Source organism: Nicotiana tabacum, chromosome 1, assembly GCF_000715075.1.
Source record: "Nicotiana tabacum cultivar K326 chromosome 1, ASM71507v2, whole genome shotgun sequence".
Lineage (NCBI taxonomy): Eukaryota > Viridiplantae > Streptophyta > Magnoliopsida > Solanales > Solanaceae > Nicotiana > Nicotiana tabacum.
In genome coordinates, this window is record NC_134080.1 from 126357251 (window position 1) to 126373432 (window position 16182).

General features: G+C 34.3%; 1 protein-coding gene across 3 annotated transcripts; it reads left to right on the plus strand.

The window, feature by feature from the left end:
* The first annotated feature begins 13423 nt into the window (after nt 1-13423).
* On the plus strand, nt 13424-15624 carry LOC107824945 (pectin acetylesterase 11-like). Of its 3 annotated transcripts, none has more exons than XM_075255798.1 (6): nt 13424-14056; nt 14133-14257; nt 14338-14398; nt 14508-14561; nt 14663-15202; nt 15331-15623. In XM_075255798.1, exons 1-5 carry the CDS (start codon nt 14039-14041, stop codon nt 14762-14764), a joined length of 360 nt encoding a protein of 119 aa, XP_075111899.1. In that variant the 5' UTR covers nt 13424-14038; the 3' UTR covers nt 14765-15202; nt 15331-15623. The 3 variants fall into 3 exon arrangements, 2 of the variants coding, with proteins under 2 accessions (XP_075111899.1, XP_016507253.1); XM_016651767.2 differs by having other exon boundaries at nt 15057-15202; nt 15331-15612; XR_001656965.2 differs by having other exon boundaries at nt 14158-14257; nt 14508-15202; nt 15331-15624.
* The last annotated feature ends 558 nt before the right edge of the window (nt 15625-16182 follow it).

Sequence of the window (16182 nt, forward strand, 5' to 3'; positions counted from 1 at the left end):
CCTTGGCGCATACTTTGATAAACCAAGTATGCTTATGTCTCTCATTGTTATAATAAAGCACCCTATCAAATGCTTGAATATAATCCCAATAAGTGAAATTCATAGGTGATTTATTAAGGCTTATCTGCCTTTCTTTCATTGTTGAAATACCTCATTCTTCAACAGATATAATCTGTTTGATAATGACTTTTGAAAAGTTATAAACATTTTCATTCGTGTTATAACCTGAAAAGTGCTGGAATTCTGCACTACCTGTACTGATCAGGATAGTTTCATAATAGGTGCGGGTTTTATATGATTCACCCGGATAGTATAATCCATTAATCAGATATCTCTGAAATATTTTCCACGGTTCTTCTTTTCTCTGAATCTCAGAGTTTTCAAGGAGAAATATCATTTCTCTCTTTGGTAACTTTTCATATGACTTGATATCGTCATTGTCTTCCTCTTTAGCAATTGAAGCAAAAGTATCACTTTGCTTTTTGGATGCTAAATAAGCCTGCAGATGTCCATATAAAGGACTATCTTCTGGAATATCTTCCAGATGTGTAGAATGTCCTGAGGATTCTCCTGTATGCGGCACCTTTGAGTTTATCAAACTCTTTTTTCCTCTTTGTATTACTGGGGAGTTTGATGAGGATCCGTATGACGATCCCTAAGACTAAGTCCTACTAGGGGAAGAACTTCCCCTACCTCTGCCCCTAGTGACCCATGAAGGGTCCATTCTGCAAAAATTGCAAATCATTATTAATTAAAAAGGATAGCATAATTCTAGTGCTGATATCATCTTGACCGAAAGGACACACATTTTCAATTAACTGAAGAATATCAATAACTTCTTGAAAATTAGAGTGTTCTTCTTCCCTTGTTTTAATTATGTCAGCCATAATTATATCAAGTATAACTTCTTGTAAGTATCTATTTAATTTAATCACCTTAAGAATAGTGATCAATACCTTATCATCAAAAAACATGGTATAATAATTCATAATCTATTCTAAATATTCCCGGGATAGAAAATCCGGAAGGGAATTATCAATTCCTTTTTTGTATTGTATTTCAAAATCGAAAGGTGCTAGCTGAGCCTGCCATCTAGCAAATATTAATTTTGAAGCATCGTGCTTAAAATCTTTGTCAAACATGTATTTAACAGATTGAGCATCAGTTTTTATCAAAAACTTTTGGTTGTATAAGTCGTCTTGAAATTTTAATACACACTTAACAATTGTTAACATTTCATGCGCCACAGTAGCGTATTTCTTCTGGGCTTCGGTCCATTTACCAGAGTGAAATCTTATTAAGTATTCACTCTTATTATTGGGATTTACTTGTTTCAAAATCCCTCCATATCCAACATTAGACGCATCTGTCTCGATAATCTTTTGCCAAGTAGGATTGGCAAGGGTTAAACAAGGTAAAGATTTAACACGCCCTTTAATACTTTTGACTAACTCAGTATGTTGGTTAGTCCAAGGGTGTTTATGATCTTTCTTCAGCCGATCGTATAGAGGGGCTAGATCTCGTGACAAACTTTTATAAAAAGGGGATATATAATTCAGACTTCCCAAAAATCTTTGTAATTGAGTCTTGTCAGTGATAACATCAGGAAATTTTGAGGCAAAATCAATAGATCTTTGTATTGGGGTAATTTTTCCCTGGCAAATATTATGACCTAGAAAACGAACATTCGTTTGAAATAGACTCATCTTAGGTTTAGAAATTACTAAACCGTTTTGTATAACAATTTTCTTGAAAATATCAAGATGCTTGATATGCATCTCCAAAGTTTTGGAAAATACTAATATGTCGTCAATATACACAATGATAAAATCCAAATATGGGTTAAAAATATCATTCATAATTTTTTGAAATTCAGAAGGGGCATTTTTCAAACCAAATGACATAACATTCCATTCATATTGCCCAAATGGAACATTGAAAGCAGTTCTATAAGTATGCTCTTTAAATATTTGAATTTGCCAATAACCAGATTTTAAATCAAATTTTGAAAATATATTGGCGTCATATAATCTAGATAGCAAGTCCCTTTTATTAGGGATAGGATACCTAATCCATTTTAGATGTTTATTTAATGGTTTATAATTTATAACTAAGCGAGGAATACCTCGTTCCTTTTCTGCCGCATTATTAACATAAAAGGCAGAACATGACCCAGGAGATTTTGAGTGTTTTATCAAACCCTTTTGTAACAAACTATCAATCTCATTTTTGCAGAATTCAACTAGCTCAGCATTCATCAGGCAAGGTCGAGATTTAGTAGGAATATAATCCTCAGAGAAGGTTTCTTCGTATGGAAGAGTTACAATATGCCTTTTCCTGTTCCAAAAGGCACTAGGGTGATCGGCGCAAACATCAACGGCCATTTTTTCAGCAATCAATTTAATCTTCTGCTGAACTTTAGCAGATTGTATAGTATCGAATATATTCATCCTAAGGATTTCTAATTGTAATGAATCAACATGCCTTTGTTTCATATTAATCAAGGCATTAATATCTCTAGTTACGGGATCTGTAACAAAGGAATAACTTATCCTTTTATCTTGATAATTAGCAGAAAACCCATGTTCATCTATATTATTGAACGGGTAAATAGCATTAATAAAAGGTGTCCCAAGAATAATTGGAGGGTATAACTGGTTTTTTACCAAAAAGAAGAAATGTGGAATACAGACTTTATTCTGGCAAATATGAGTATTAGGCAGTTTGTACTCTATATCTAAAGCATGACCAGAAGCGGATTTCACTAAATGAGTGGTCTTTTGAAAATATCTAGTAGGAATCAATCCTTCTTGAATGCAGCTTACATCTGCACCGCTATCAATCATAGCTATATCAGTTATAGAAAAATTATTATCAATCAAAATAGTACATTTAATATACCATTTGTGTGCAGTAATAATTTGCATCATACCTAAAAATAAATCAGATTTTTCATCAGAAACTTCTTTTTCTTTATCATTAGAAAAATCAGAAAATCCTTTATTCGAAGAATCAGGTAGAGAATTATTTTTCTCAATTTGAGTAATACGGTGATCGCAAATCATTTGATTTTGCTTAAGAGACTTAATATCTCTTTTCAAATTTTCGATTTCTTCTTTTAAATCATCGAAAGAAGTATCTCGACTAGGTGTACTGGACTTTTGAAGTCTTCTATTTATTTCAGATAAAGAATATGGTGCAAAATGTTCAAATTCATTTTTGTATTTTTCAACAGATTTTGAACTACTAGAACTTAAACTTGCAGCTAAATTAATAATTTTTCCAAGCCTTAATAAATCACCTATGAATTTCACTTATTGGGATTATATTCAAGCATTTGATAGGGTGCTTTATTATAACAATGAGAGACATAAGCATACTTGGTTTATCAAAGTATGCGCCAAGGTATTTACAGGACCTATCCCTAACTGGTTTTTAAACTGGTGGTCATACCACGGTCCTACTACCAAGATTTTGCCCGAACCATTTCTAAAAGTTATACAAAGAATGGACAAAAGCTTCGCCGTTCTTAACAGAGTTATATCACGCAGATCATATCTGCTACCTAGAAAAAATTGATCAAATCTACTTCTTTATTGAATTTTCAATCCCCTGGATCCATAAATGGACTCCGGAATTAGGTTATACGGAAGAACAAATCCCTTGTTTATATAGGGTATTCTACAATAATTTTTGGGACAAATTGATGAAGACTGATCCCAAAACAAAGACGTTATATGGACAAGAATTATTAGATTCTATCAAAACACAAGTCCATTTATATGTAACGGCCCCTCAAAAGAGGATAATAGAAGAAAGCACTGTTAAACATATTGCTCGGAGAATATCAATCCAAGACGGAGATAAAACTGATTTGATAAATCAATACTTAGAAGGATTGAAAAGAAATCTGCTCCAATCACTAGATCAGTGCAAAAAATCAGACACTTCGATGAGAAGTGAAACGAGTGGTGATGACCTCGTAGAAGATACACAACCTATACAGCCAGAAATGATATTATCTGACAGAGATATCGACAAGGTGGAAGAATTCCTCCAACAAATGCACAATTTAGACAAAAAGAAGACTTGACAGCTTATTAGCCGCCAGGACCCACTTAAACAGTAGATACACTGTTCATCCACAGTAGAAACACTGTTTATCTACAGTAAAAACACTGTGTAGGGACCCAGATGTGGGACCCATTTTACTATTCAAGATTTTTTTTTTTTTATATAAGGATGCTTCTTCATTTGAAGAAAGAAGGCCGGAACCCCCCTCTCTCTCTACTTTCTCTCTCCTCTCTCTCAACCAACCCCCCTTTATAAACATTTAGTTTATAGTTTGTAAATCAAGTTGAAGAATTAATAAAAGTTTTGAAGTTCATCTTCAGGGCCTTGCTTCTCGGCCTACAAGGTACATATTTTTATTTTTTGTAATTTTAGTCTTTATCCCTAGCCATGACTATGTCCGGCTAAACGGATTCATATCTATGTTGAAGAACTAATTTCTCTTGCATCTTAACCATGAAGAATCCAGACTCTTTCAAAATATAAAGAAATTTTTAATATAGTTTCTTGATTTGGTTCCAAGATGGTGGTACAGTCGGTTCTGGTACTACTCTTATTGGCTTTGCCTTAGTGGCTACGTCTAGCCAGCTGTGACATTAAAGCCCGCTGAAGTTGTCAAAAGGGCTACCTCTTTCACAGTTAGAACTGCTAGACACATGGGCTCAGTAAGAGTATGTATCGGGCTTAGACAGGCCCCTTGCTTGGGTAAAAGGATATAGATCCTTCCATACAGTCATTAAACTATAATAGAATTTCCGTATATTTCGAATCCTTATTGGTCGTGCGGACTACCGCCAACCTTTAAAGTGTACTAAAGCAGCTAGATCTGGATGGCCGTGCGGACTACCGCCCGCCTACCTAGATCCTGGTGTAAAATGGTATCAGAGCCTAGGAATTTTTATGGTAAATGTGTAATAGATATGAAAGATACATACATACATACATACATACATACATACATACATACATACATACATACATACATACATACATACATACATACATACATACATACATACATACATACATACATACATACATACATACATACATACATACATACATACATACATACATACATACATACATACATACATACATACATACATACATACATACATACATACATACATACATACATACATACATACATACATACATACATACATACATACATACATACATACATACATACATACATACATACATACATACATACATACATACATACATACATACATACATACATACATACATACATACATACATACATATATATATATATATAAGGCAATATATATTACATAAGGCAATATATAATTATATATACACATAATACACCCTTATATATACATACTATACATACTATATATACTATATATATTTATATAGCTATATATAAGCAATTTATACTAGTATATACATATATAGTTTACAAGAAAGTGCCTTAGATAAAAAAAAAAAAAAAAATAGCCTATATATAGGAGTATGTACACAAGAAGGATTAAACTTGTGTAATGAGCTAAAATACATACACACATATATAAGGCACTATATATATCTCTAATACATATAAACTATATATATATATATATATATATATATATATATATATATATATATATATATATATACATACATACATACATACATACATACATATATATAAGGCAATATATATTACATAAGGCAATATATAATTATATATACACATAATACACCCTTATATATACATACTATACATACTATATATACTATATATACTATATATATTTATATAGCTATATATAAGCAATTTATACTAGTATATACATATATAGTTTACAAGAAAGTGACTTAGATAAAAAAAATTAAAAAAAATAGCCCGAAACGAAAAAATCCCGTTAGGCCCGTTTAGGCCCGCGGGCCCGGCCCATTTATCCCAGGACCATGTGGGCTTAGGATCACCGTGGGCCGGTTCCACACATTGGGATCGTTTGGCCCGGGACCGCCTCAACCCGGCCTGCCTCAAGCCTAGGCCCGTTTAGGCCCGTTTGGCCCGGGCCCGGACCACAATACAGCCTTAGATCATACCCAATTGTGCGGTTCCCGGACTCTCTCCTTGTGGATGCTGCTTCCGCTCATGTACCATGGCACTGAGGCTCTTGAGGTCAGGACAATTCCTGAAGCCATGTGGCCCTCCGCATATATAGCATCCCTTCTTCTTGACCTGCGCCTTCTTCTCGGCGTAGCCGTGATGACCACTCAGCCTTTTGAAATCTTGAGTCTTGGAGTATTGTTGTTGTATCTCCTTGACTTTTCCATAGTCTCCCCCACCTTTGGCATTGTTAACCTTTGACTCCTTGACATTGTCTTTGTCGTGTTTGTCATGCCTGAAATCCATTAATGATTTGGCCTCTACTATGGCTTGATCTATATCAGTGACTTGTCGGCGTTGCAACTCCTGCTTAGCCCAATTTTGCAACCCGTCCATGAAGTGGAACAACAAGTCATCATTGGTCAGGTTGGGGATTTGAAGCATAAGGGTAGTGAACTCCTTGACATAGTTACGTATGCTCCCTGTTTGCTTCAATTCCCTAAGTTTGTGCCTTTCCTCGTACAAGACATTGTTTGGAAAGAACTGTCTCTTGAAATCCACTTTGAACTGATCCCATGTGCTAATAGTACATAGATCTTTATCCACGTCGGTCATCTTCCTTCTCCACCATAGCATGGCAGTCTAATAGAGGTATAATACCGCAATGTTGATTTTGGCCTCGTCGTCCCTCACTTTGCCGTGCCAGAAGTAGTTCTCCAAGTGCCAAAGGAAGTTTTCCACTTCTTGTGCATCATGAACACCTTGGAACACTGGGGGTTTGGAGCCTCAATCTTGGTTTCCCTTGTCACCACAACATTGCTAGTTATCTCGGTCACGCCAGCATTGACATGCTCCTTGAGTGACTCTATCTTTGCCTTCATAGCATCGATAGTACTCAAAGCCTCCATGAGTCCGCACTCTAAGGCAGTGATAGTTTGCCTTAGTTCCATCTCAGTCTGTGTACATCCCTCCAAGTCATTTCGGATACTCTTAATCTCTTCAAGAGTGTGCCCCTCAAGAATGTTAAGGGTGCCTTCCACCTTCCCCAAGCGTTGGCCAAAGATCTCCACGGCGTCCATCCCCGCGTTCATCTTCATCACCCACTCTTTACCGAGCGAGACATCCTCTAGAAGGACCTCCACTTCATCCTCGCTCTCCTCAGTGGCAGATGGTTCTTGAGATGTAAGCCCTTCGTTTGACACAACCTCAGGTGGCACCTCCTGGCTCTTGTTGGTGGCATTCCTCTTTTTGCTACGGCCGCTCTTGCCAGCAGCATCCTGGATGACGTTGGCTTGGGTGTTGGCAGCGTTAAATTCTCCGTCGTTCGTCATTCCCTTAGTTGAAACCTTTGCTCCGATACCACGTTGTCACGTCCTTAGTTGTTAACTAAGTACACGTGCGACACTTGACAACTCGCTCATGATCTTGTATAACTTGCTCAGGTTCTTGCTATATCAAGTCAGCCTTACTACACTCAAGATCGCTAAGAGAATGCAAGAAAGAACACAAGAGAATTGTTAAAGAAGCTTTGTATTAGAGAGAACTTGAATTGTTTGCTTGATGAATTACAAATGAATGACCCCCTTTATATACTAGTCTCCTAGGGGCTAGTGTGTAAATATTGATTATTACACAAGTCCTTGATATTTACAAGATAAAGGCTTTTTCTAGAATTCTCAACAAGCCTAGAAGATTCCATGGACATTCCTAGCAAATCCATAAGGATCTAGATTCTTCCTAAGGAAATGTCCATACCTCTCTAGAATCTTCTCACAAATGCTAGCCTTCTTCTTATGTAAGCTTTCACATGGTATTAATATATGTCAAATGGCACCTATAAGGCATGATGACATGGCAGATCATCACATAATACTCTAAAAGTTCAATTGTCACTTATACTTTCACAATTTGTTATACAACTTGAGCCATTGCTCCTCAATATTCATAGGTCACAATTCTTTCCACAAACTATATACAACAATTAAAAACCATCACCAAGGCATGAAAGATACAACAGAGTCATGATAATCACAATATAAAGACTTACGGGCATGCTAGACACCAACGTATAGATACTCGTCACGATGCCTATACGTCGTACTCGACAATTACCACATAGCAAATAAGACTCAACCCCTAATCCCTCAAGCTAAGGTTAGACCAAACACTTACCTCGATGCCATGAACACAATCCACGATTCAATTATAGCTTTACCCCTTGATTCCACCACCAATTCGCTCATATCTAGTCACAAGTTACTTAATTACATCAATAAACGCTAAATGAATCAATTTGAATGCATGAAAATGGATTTTCCAAAGTTTTACCCAAAAACTCAAAATCGCCCCCGGGCCCACATGGTCAAAACCCGAGGTTCGAACCAAAACTCGATTACCCATTCCCCCACGAACTCAAATATATAATTTATTTTGAAATCGGACCTCAAATCGAGGTCCAAATCCCCAAATTTTGAAAAACCTAGGTTCTACCCAAAACACCCAATTTTCCCCATGAAAATTATTGATTTTGAGTTGAAATCATGTTAGAAGATGTTAAGGAGTGAAGAAAATGAGTTAGAAATCACTTACCAACGTTTTTGAGAAGAAAGGTTGTTTGAAAAATTGCCTCTTATGTTTTTGGGGTTTTGAAAAATAAAAAATAACTGAAAATTTTGTCTAAATATACTATTCTCATATGCCCTGTGCGGACCACACAAAAATAACTGCGGCCGCACAGCACTACTTGTATTTTGTAGTAACAAGTCTTAGTATTTTAGCCATAACTTTCTCTACAGATGTCCAAATGCATATTATAATATGTTTCTGAAAACTAGATTCAAAGAATACAACTTTTGTTTATGAATCATCCTCACATTCCTTGTAGATAAAAAGATATGAGCTTCCGAAGTCGGATCAGTGAATCTGTGCGGACCGCACAAAATCAACTGCGGCCGCACAGTCACCAGTGCGGACATCACAAAAACTACTGCGGTCAGCACTGCGGGTTCAGAGGTTTGCACTTCTCTGAACCTGCAACATCCATATTTTTAAGCCTAAGACATCCCGGAACCTACCCGAAACTCACCCGAGCCCTCGGAACTCCAAACCAAGTGCACACACAACCTCAAAAACATCCTACGGACTTATTCGTGTAATCAAATCGCCCAAATAACCTCAATAACAATGAATTAAACCTCAAAATCAAAGAATTTTCTCAAACTTCTCAAAACATCAATCAATATTTTTTTTGCAATTTAAGTCTGAATCACGTCAAATGACATCCGTTTTTCGCCAAATTCCACATAAACGTCTTAAATCATATATAAGACCTGTACCGCGTGCCGGAACCAAAATACGGGCCCGATACCATCATGTTCTAAGCAAAATTCATTTCAAATTCCTTTGGGACCGTCAAATCACGGGTCCGGGTCCGTTTACCCAAAACGTTGACCGAAGTCAAATTTATTCATTTTACAGTCAAAACTTATCATTTTTCACAAATTTTCACATTTATGTTTTCCGGCTATGCGCCCGGACTGCGCATGCAAATTGAGGTGATGGTAAGGAAGATTTTTAAGGCCTCGAAACATAGAATTTCATTGCAACACACATATATCTTTGTTTCTATCAAAAAATTCTTTAAAAGGAACTCGTATAGTATGGCATTGATCAGCCCTCTTCACATCATCATTCAAGAATATTTCACTTCTTGAATAATAATTTATGACCTTTCCATTAAAAGATGATTAGAAGACCTACATGACATGTGCTATATGCTTTTTAGGCATTCATTTATTGTGAAATGAACAATTACATCTACAGAATATGTGATACTAGTGCGGGCACAACAACTGTGAGCAATAATGTGTAAATGTATACCTTGGCTTAAATTTTTTTTTGGACGATTCTTAGTGTAACACTATATTGATACTATTCAGAAACTTTCTAAGCGTTTTAAAAGGATGACATAGTTGGCTATATTCACCAATCACCAAAAAGAATGAGGCGAACATTTTTAGTTTAGATTGACAGTCCTCTATGTTATTTACTTTTCAAAATTTATGCGCTAAGACTTGTACCATGCATTATATTAAATATTGTCTGCTCGTATATTTGTCCAGTTTTCTTGTAATAGACAAATTAGTCAGTGTACACCTTTAAAAATTTATCCAAAAAATATTTTTTTTCCCGTCTTTTATCGTAAATGATCTATTATATGCAGTGCAAAAAATGTTCTTAGCCTTGTGGCCATTATTGTTGTTAAAAAAATGGTAGCATCTTTGGTGGTTCTTTTAAGAATTCACTTGTTTTTTCTTTTAATTTTTTGAGTAGGATTATGGAGTTAGCGACATGATCTGATAAACGAATTAGAACTAACAAAAGATATATTTTAATAATTAAGTATAACCAACTTCCTTCTAAAAATATTTGTTGAACTCTTTTTCATAGTAATTTAGATTAAACGTAATGTGTTATAGTTTGTTTAATTCTCTTCTACTACTGTTTGCATCTCTAAGTTGCGTTCTATAAATAGACATTAAGAAATGAAGATAGCTTTTAAGAGTAAAGACGTTACATTCTCTGTTTGGCAAACTGCAGATCTTTTTCCAAAAAAAAAATAACTTTACACTTGAAATTAAGCAACAACATTAATCTGGTGCAAATATCACATGAAGGTAAACGAATTTCTGAATCTACTCATAGTTGTTACTAACCCAACTGAAATCCCAAATGCAAAAGGTGAAAATCAGTCTTTGTCGGTGATGAATATTGAGCTAAGAGTGAGTCACATAGCGACTCATCTCATTCATTATTAGTCTTAATTATTTCCAACTCCAGTGTAATGTGTGACATATTCAAAACCCGAATTTGGTGTATTTAATTTATTTGAAGTAATTACTTATAGCATATGTTTTTATATTAGCCATGTAATAAAGATATGTTTTATCAACATAGTACGAAGTTGCCATCATATAGTGTCTTCTAGAAAATTCTACGCCCTTGTTTTTCAAGTTTACCATAGTAAAGGCAACTGAATTTATTCTTACTGCATAACAAATTAAATACGATTGTAGAGATTAAGTATAAGAAAAAAAAAAGACAATTTAAGTTCTACAAAAAGTATTTGAACTAAATCCTAAGGAAAAAAGTTATTTTCCTTCAAAATAATTTAATGCAATTCTCAATTTATAAGAGTTTAAACTTTCATGCAATCTAATATAGCCCCAAAAAAAGATGCCTTTTTATATTTAAAATAATTAAATTATAGAATTTCTCTTTTACTCTTAATGAGATGATTTATAACCACAAAATAGCTTAGGGTTGTTTTAGACCATAAATTTCAAAAGTCTTCGTTTCTTTCTGGGTGAAAATAATTTACATCCTGCTAACTCTGTTTTAAAATTCAAATTCCCCCCTCAACATTGAGCAATTGTTATTCTCCCCCTCATTTTTTAATTAATTTTTTAAATACCTATTGTTAATCTCTATATAATCAATTTTTATATTTCTTTTAAATTTTTCTTAATATTATTATATTTTTTCTCATTTTTTTAATATCTATGTTATGAACTTGCCTATATAATAACTACATTGCATTTTTAAAATAAAAAAGGTAATCAATCATACGATTTAATGATAGTAATAATAAAATAATGACCGGAATAAATCAAATTACTCATATGAGTAATTTAATTAATAGTACTTAAATTTTCCAAGTGCAAGATGGAGACTTTGCTAAAAAAAAAGTACCTAAACTAACTTAGTAAAATTTGACAATGGAAGTATTGACCGAAAGAGTATTTACTTTTATATCTAGCTATTCTAAATGACATTCAAGAGAAAAACAGTATGTTTAAGCATGTACCGAGTTAATTTGATTCATTTGATAAAAAATTTATGTGTCCTTTGAAGTTATTGCAATCGTCTAATCAATAATCATGTATGCCATTTAGAATTTTTTATTTCCTAAATGAAAAATTATTGGTATGCCTTCTTGAATATACTAACCTAGTATGTAGAATTTAGTTTCATTGTCTAAGTGAGCATATCTCTCCTTTTGAATTTAAATTATAATCTTGGCGACAGTTGAAAAATATCATAAAATTAATGGGTTTTGTTTAGCATCTCAATTTGGTGTATGCACCACTTTATTCTTGTATAGACAGTTAGACATTTAGAAGAACGTAACTATTCAACCTTATAATCAATTGGAACTCTCAAAAAGACTTTTGTTTTTCCCTTTAAAATTGTTGAATTCCATAACCACAAATATATACACATGGATGTTTAAATCAAGCTGAGGCCTGAGTGGTATCATGGTGTTTCTGCCGATGTTATATTGGGAACTAACTAATAATGAAATGAACACTAAGGATGAATAGGGACTTCTATATATTATAATTTCAAACTTCGAAACATATATATTTTTCTATTCATATGTTATTTTAGAACATTATAATGAATTTTAATGAAAAATGTACTATTTTTTTGTTGCAATTATGAGCGGATACACAAAAGTTACTTATTTTAACCATTAGGTTCGCAAGTCGTAATGTTCAAATTATCACTATTTAAAGTTATTATATTAAGTATTTTATTTGTGTAATATTATTCACCCTTTTGTTAATATCATTAATTATATTACTTATATTATATTGGAAGGAAGAGAGCCTATCAACAATCTAAAGATAAAAAAGGGCGGGTCACAGTAAAACTTCTGTGGGGCCACAGTAATTTCTCCAAACTGAAACTTCAATGAGTAGATACCTCATTCTTGTGGGGCCACAGTAATGAGATAATTTGGCAGGCAAAGTGGCACGTTAATTAGATATCAAAGATGGGCAAATTGGTCTTCACAACTAAAAATAAAAAAGGGCTACAATAGTAATACACAGTGGTCCAATCAAAATAAACACAAAAGAAGGTAAAAATTCAATTTTATCCCTGTTAGATAGCACACAGCACGACCCGAAGCTCCTTAACGATCCCTGATATATAAATAGAATGCTTTAAATGATAATTTCAAGAAAAATTCTGTATATATAATGATTTATTGTGAACAGAAAAAAATTTACGTCTGTATGTAAAAGAGTCAATGCGCAAAGCATTATCCAATTCCATAATATAGAAAGATTACCTACACCACCTATTAGTTCTTGCGAAACAACATGATTTAAGCATAATGGAATAAAAGAACATACCAAAGAAACGGGCGTTATATATATATGGGGACTCTCTACTTGGTGTGGAATTCAAAATAAACATGTTAAAAACAAAGTATAATCTATTTAATTTTAAAGCTCTCTCTATCACCTTGTCTGGCATTCTTCCAAAGAGCATTATATTGATGAAAATACAACAACACAAATTTCCTCAGAAGGAATACATAGTGCTCAGTCACAACCCATATCTAATCAAAATGGAATTTTGTCAGCCTTTCTCTTCGTAATAGGTATTCTAAAATTGTTTGGTCTCGATTAATAAATGGATCCTTTCATTTTCACATATTTCAATTATACTGCACCCATGACATGAGACGTCTTCAAGCACAAATTAAACATCTCCTTAAACTTTTTGTTGAAATAGACTTTCCTCCTAGAGGCCTCAAGCGCAGTGCACTTTGAGTATAAATAGAGGTGAAGTGAAGCCATTTTGATTCAACTCTACTTCTACAATATCTACTTGCTTTCTCCCTCTAGCTAGGCTACAAGCTCCTTTCTTAAGAAGAACAAGTTTTCAGAATGGCACAGTGCACTGATTTATATCGGTCGTATATCCTGTAACATTTCTTTCTGATTGCAAATGTCAAATATATAATAGGAGAAGAAGCTTTTCTACAGAGGGGCGAGAATATTCAAAGCAGTTAAGGAAGATTTGTGGAACAAAGGAATGCAAAATGCTAAAAATGTGAGATCATAAATTACAGTTTCACCTACTGCATTATTATACTTTTCAGTAACGCAAAATAAAAACGCAATGTTAGGCAATCCTGACTGGATCTTCGGCAGGAGGGTTGGCTACAATCTTGAACTGCGACAAGTTCAAGTCCTTCTTTCCCGATGATGTCAAAGTAAAGTGCGTTGCAAACGCAGGCTTCTTCATCAATGCGTGAGCTCTTCTTCCTCGTCTCATTAATTTAAGTGCGGATGCTATTTGGTACTCAAGCGTGTTAGGATTATTTTATGCAGGAAGACAATCTTTGGTACTTCAGACATTCAAGAGATGTATCAGAAAGTTGTAACTTTACATGTGAGTCCCATCTCATCCTTTCTTTTTGGGTTATAAATAGGTATATATGCGTAACAAGTATGTTCAAGTTAGAATCTTTTTATATAACAAATTTTTCCTCTCATTCAAGGGATCGGCTAAGAATTTGCCTCCATCTTGCGCCTCTGCAATGGAACCAAGTCTGGTAAGAGTTTTTATAAGCTTTTTCGAAATAAAATTCTTTTCTGCCTGCTATATAAGTATTGCCCACTAACAATCTCGTTTTTTCCTTAAATAATGGTACAGTGCTTTTTTCCGCAGCATGTTATTCCATATGTTCAGACTCCATTTTTTATTATTAATTCACACTATGACGCTTGGCAGGTCAGGGAAACAAATAAATGCTAATTCTCTTCGTTTTAAGAATTTTGTTAATTTGCTGCTTTTTTTTTTTTTAAGTTTCTACAAAATCTAAAAAGATAATTTCATCCAGATTAATAATACTTTGGTTCCTGCATACCTCGATCCGCAACATACCTGGGATCATTGCAAGGCTCTAATAAGTAATTGCACGTTTAGCCAGTGTATAATTATTCAACGTTAGCCCATTTCTGGTGATCAACTAATACCTTTCAGATCACACAAGTATAAATTCTAATTAATGATCTGTTTCACCTGTTTTCTTCTTTTAATATAATAGTTTTTGGAGTGGAGTTCTTGAAGGCATTTGAGGGACTCACCCCTTCTTATACGAGGGGTTACTTCATCACATCTTCTCCCGCTCATTCTCAAATTATATGGCCGAGTTACTGGTACAGTGCTACCTCTCCAAGAGTACTTAATAAGGTAATCTTTCTTTTATAGTGTTTGAATACATGTGCTTTTTTTGTTTTTTCATTTATCATGTGTCTATCATTCGCAATCTTAATTTACGAGTTAATAACAGATTTTGTTTTAACATTTTATCTGTGTAGACAATTGCGGAAGCTGTTGCAGATTGGTACTTTGATAGAGCAGTTTTCCATTAATACATAGACCCATATCCATGTGCTAGAGATTGCTTGTGAATTTTTAAAGTAGTCTTGTGCTAAATGCTCTGCTGAGCTGTGTAGAAGTACTGTTCCAGCATTCAGTGAATGAAACATTAACTTTTATTTAGATTCCAATTACCGTTTCTTTCGCTGAGTATGAAGTTACGTTCTTGCCATTGCTGGGTATATATATCTAACCATATTGGCAAAGTTGGCTTTGTTATTTCACAGCTTTCTTTAAAATCTGTAAAAGGATAATTAAAAAGTCGGACAAAGTTAATGAAATGAAGGAATAAAAGTTGCATTTATGTAAAATTTGCCTACCCCGTCCTTCTAATTAATATTCCAAATATGGTTGGTTATTTTTTAAAACATATATCAAAAGCCATCAGTGTTGATGGGGATTAGGCATGGATCCTACATGTCCCATTCTATGTACATTCGTAAAGTAACCAAATGCAGCTTTCAAAAGACTAGCTTGTTTGATTAAAAAAAAAAAATAGTAACAATAATAATAATTGTATACGGTCGAAGTCGAACTCGACTTCAACTTGGTAGATTTGACTTAGAACGTGGCGACCACAGACTGGAAATTGACCTCGAGTCTCACTGAGCTAGAACCTGAGGTCGGAAGACCTGCCTTCGAGGAACGTAGAGTTCGGTGTCGATCTTAGCCTCAAGCAAGCTCGGAAATAAAAAATGAAAGACCGAAATATCCGCGACCGGGAAAATATTACGGCAGGAATCTCGGCGCATATCGGCAAGGAACCAGCAATTAGCAAATCAAAAGATTTT

Bases quoted from the DNA above. Each gene is read 5' to 3' on its own strand.
- LOC107824945 (XM_075255798.1), top strand. The intron at 14,399-14,507 runs GTGAGTCCCATC...CTCTCATTCAAG, and splicing joins AGAAAGTTGTAACTTTACAT to GGATCGGCTAAGAATTTGCC. The intron at 14,562-14,662 runs GTAAGAGTTTTT...ATAATGGTACAG, and splicing joins CTGCAATGGAACCAAGTCTG to TGCTTTTTTCCGCAGCATGT.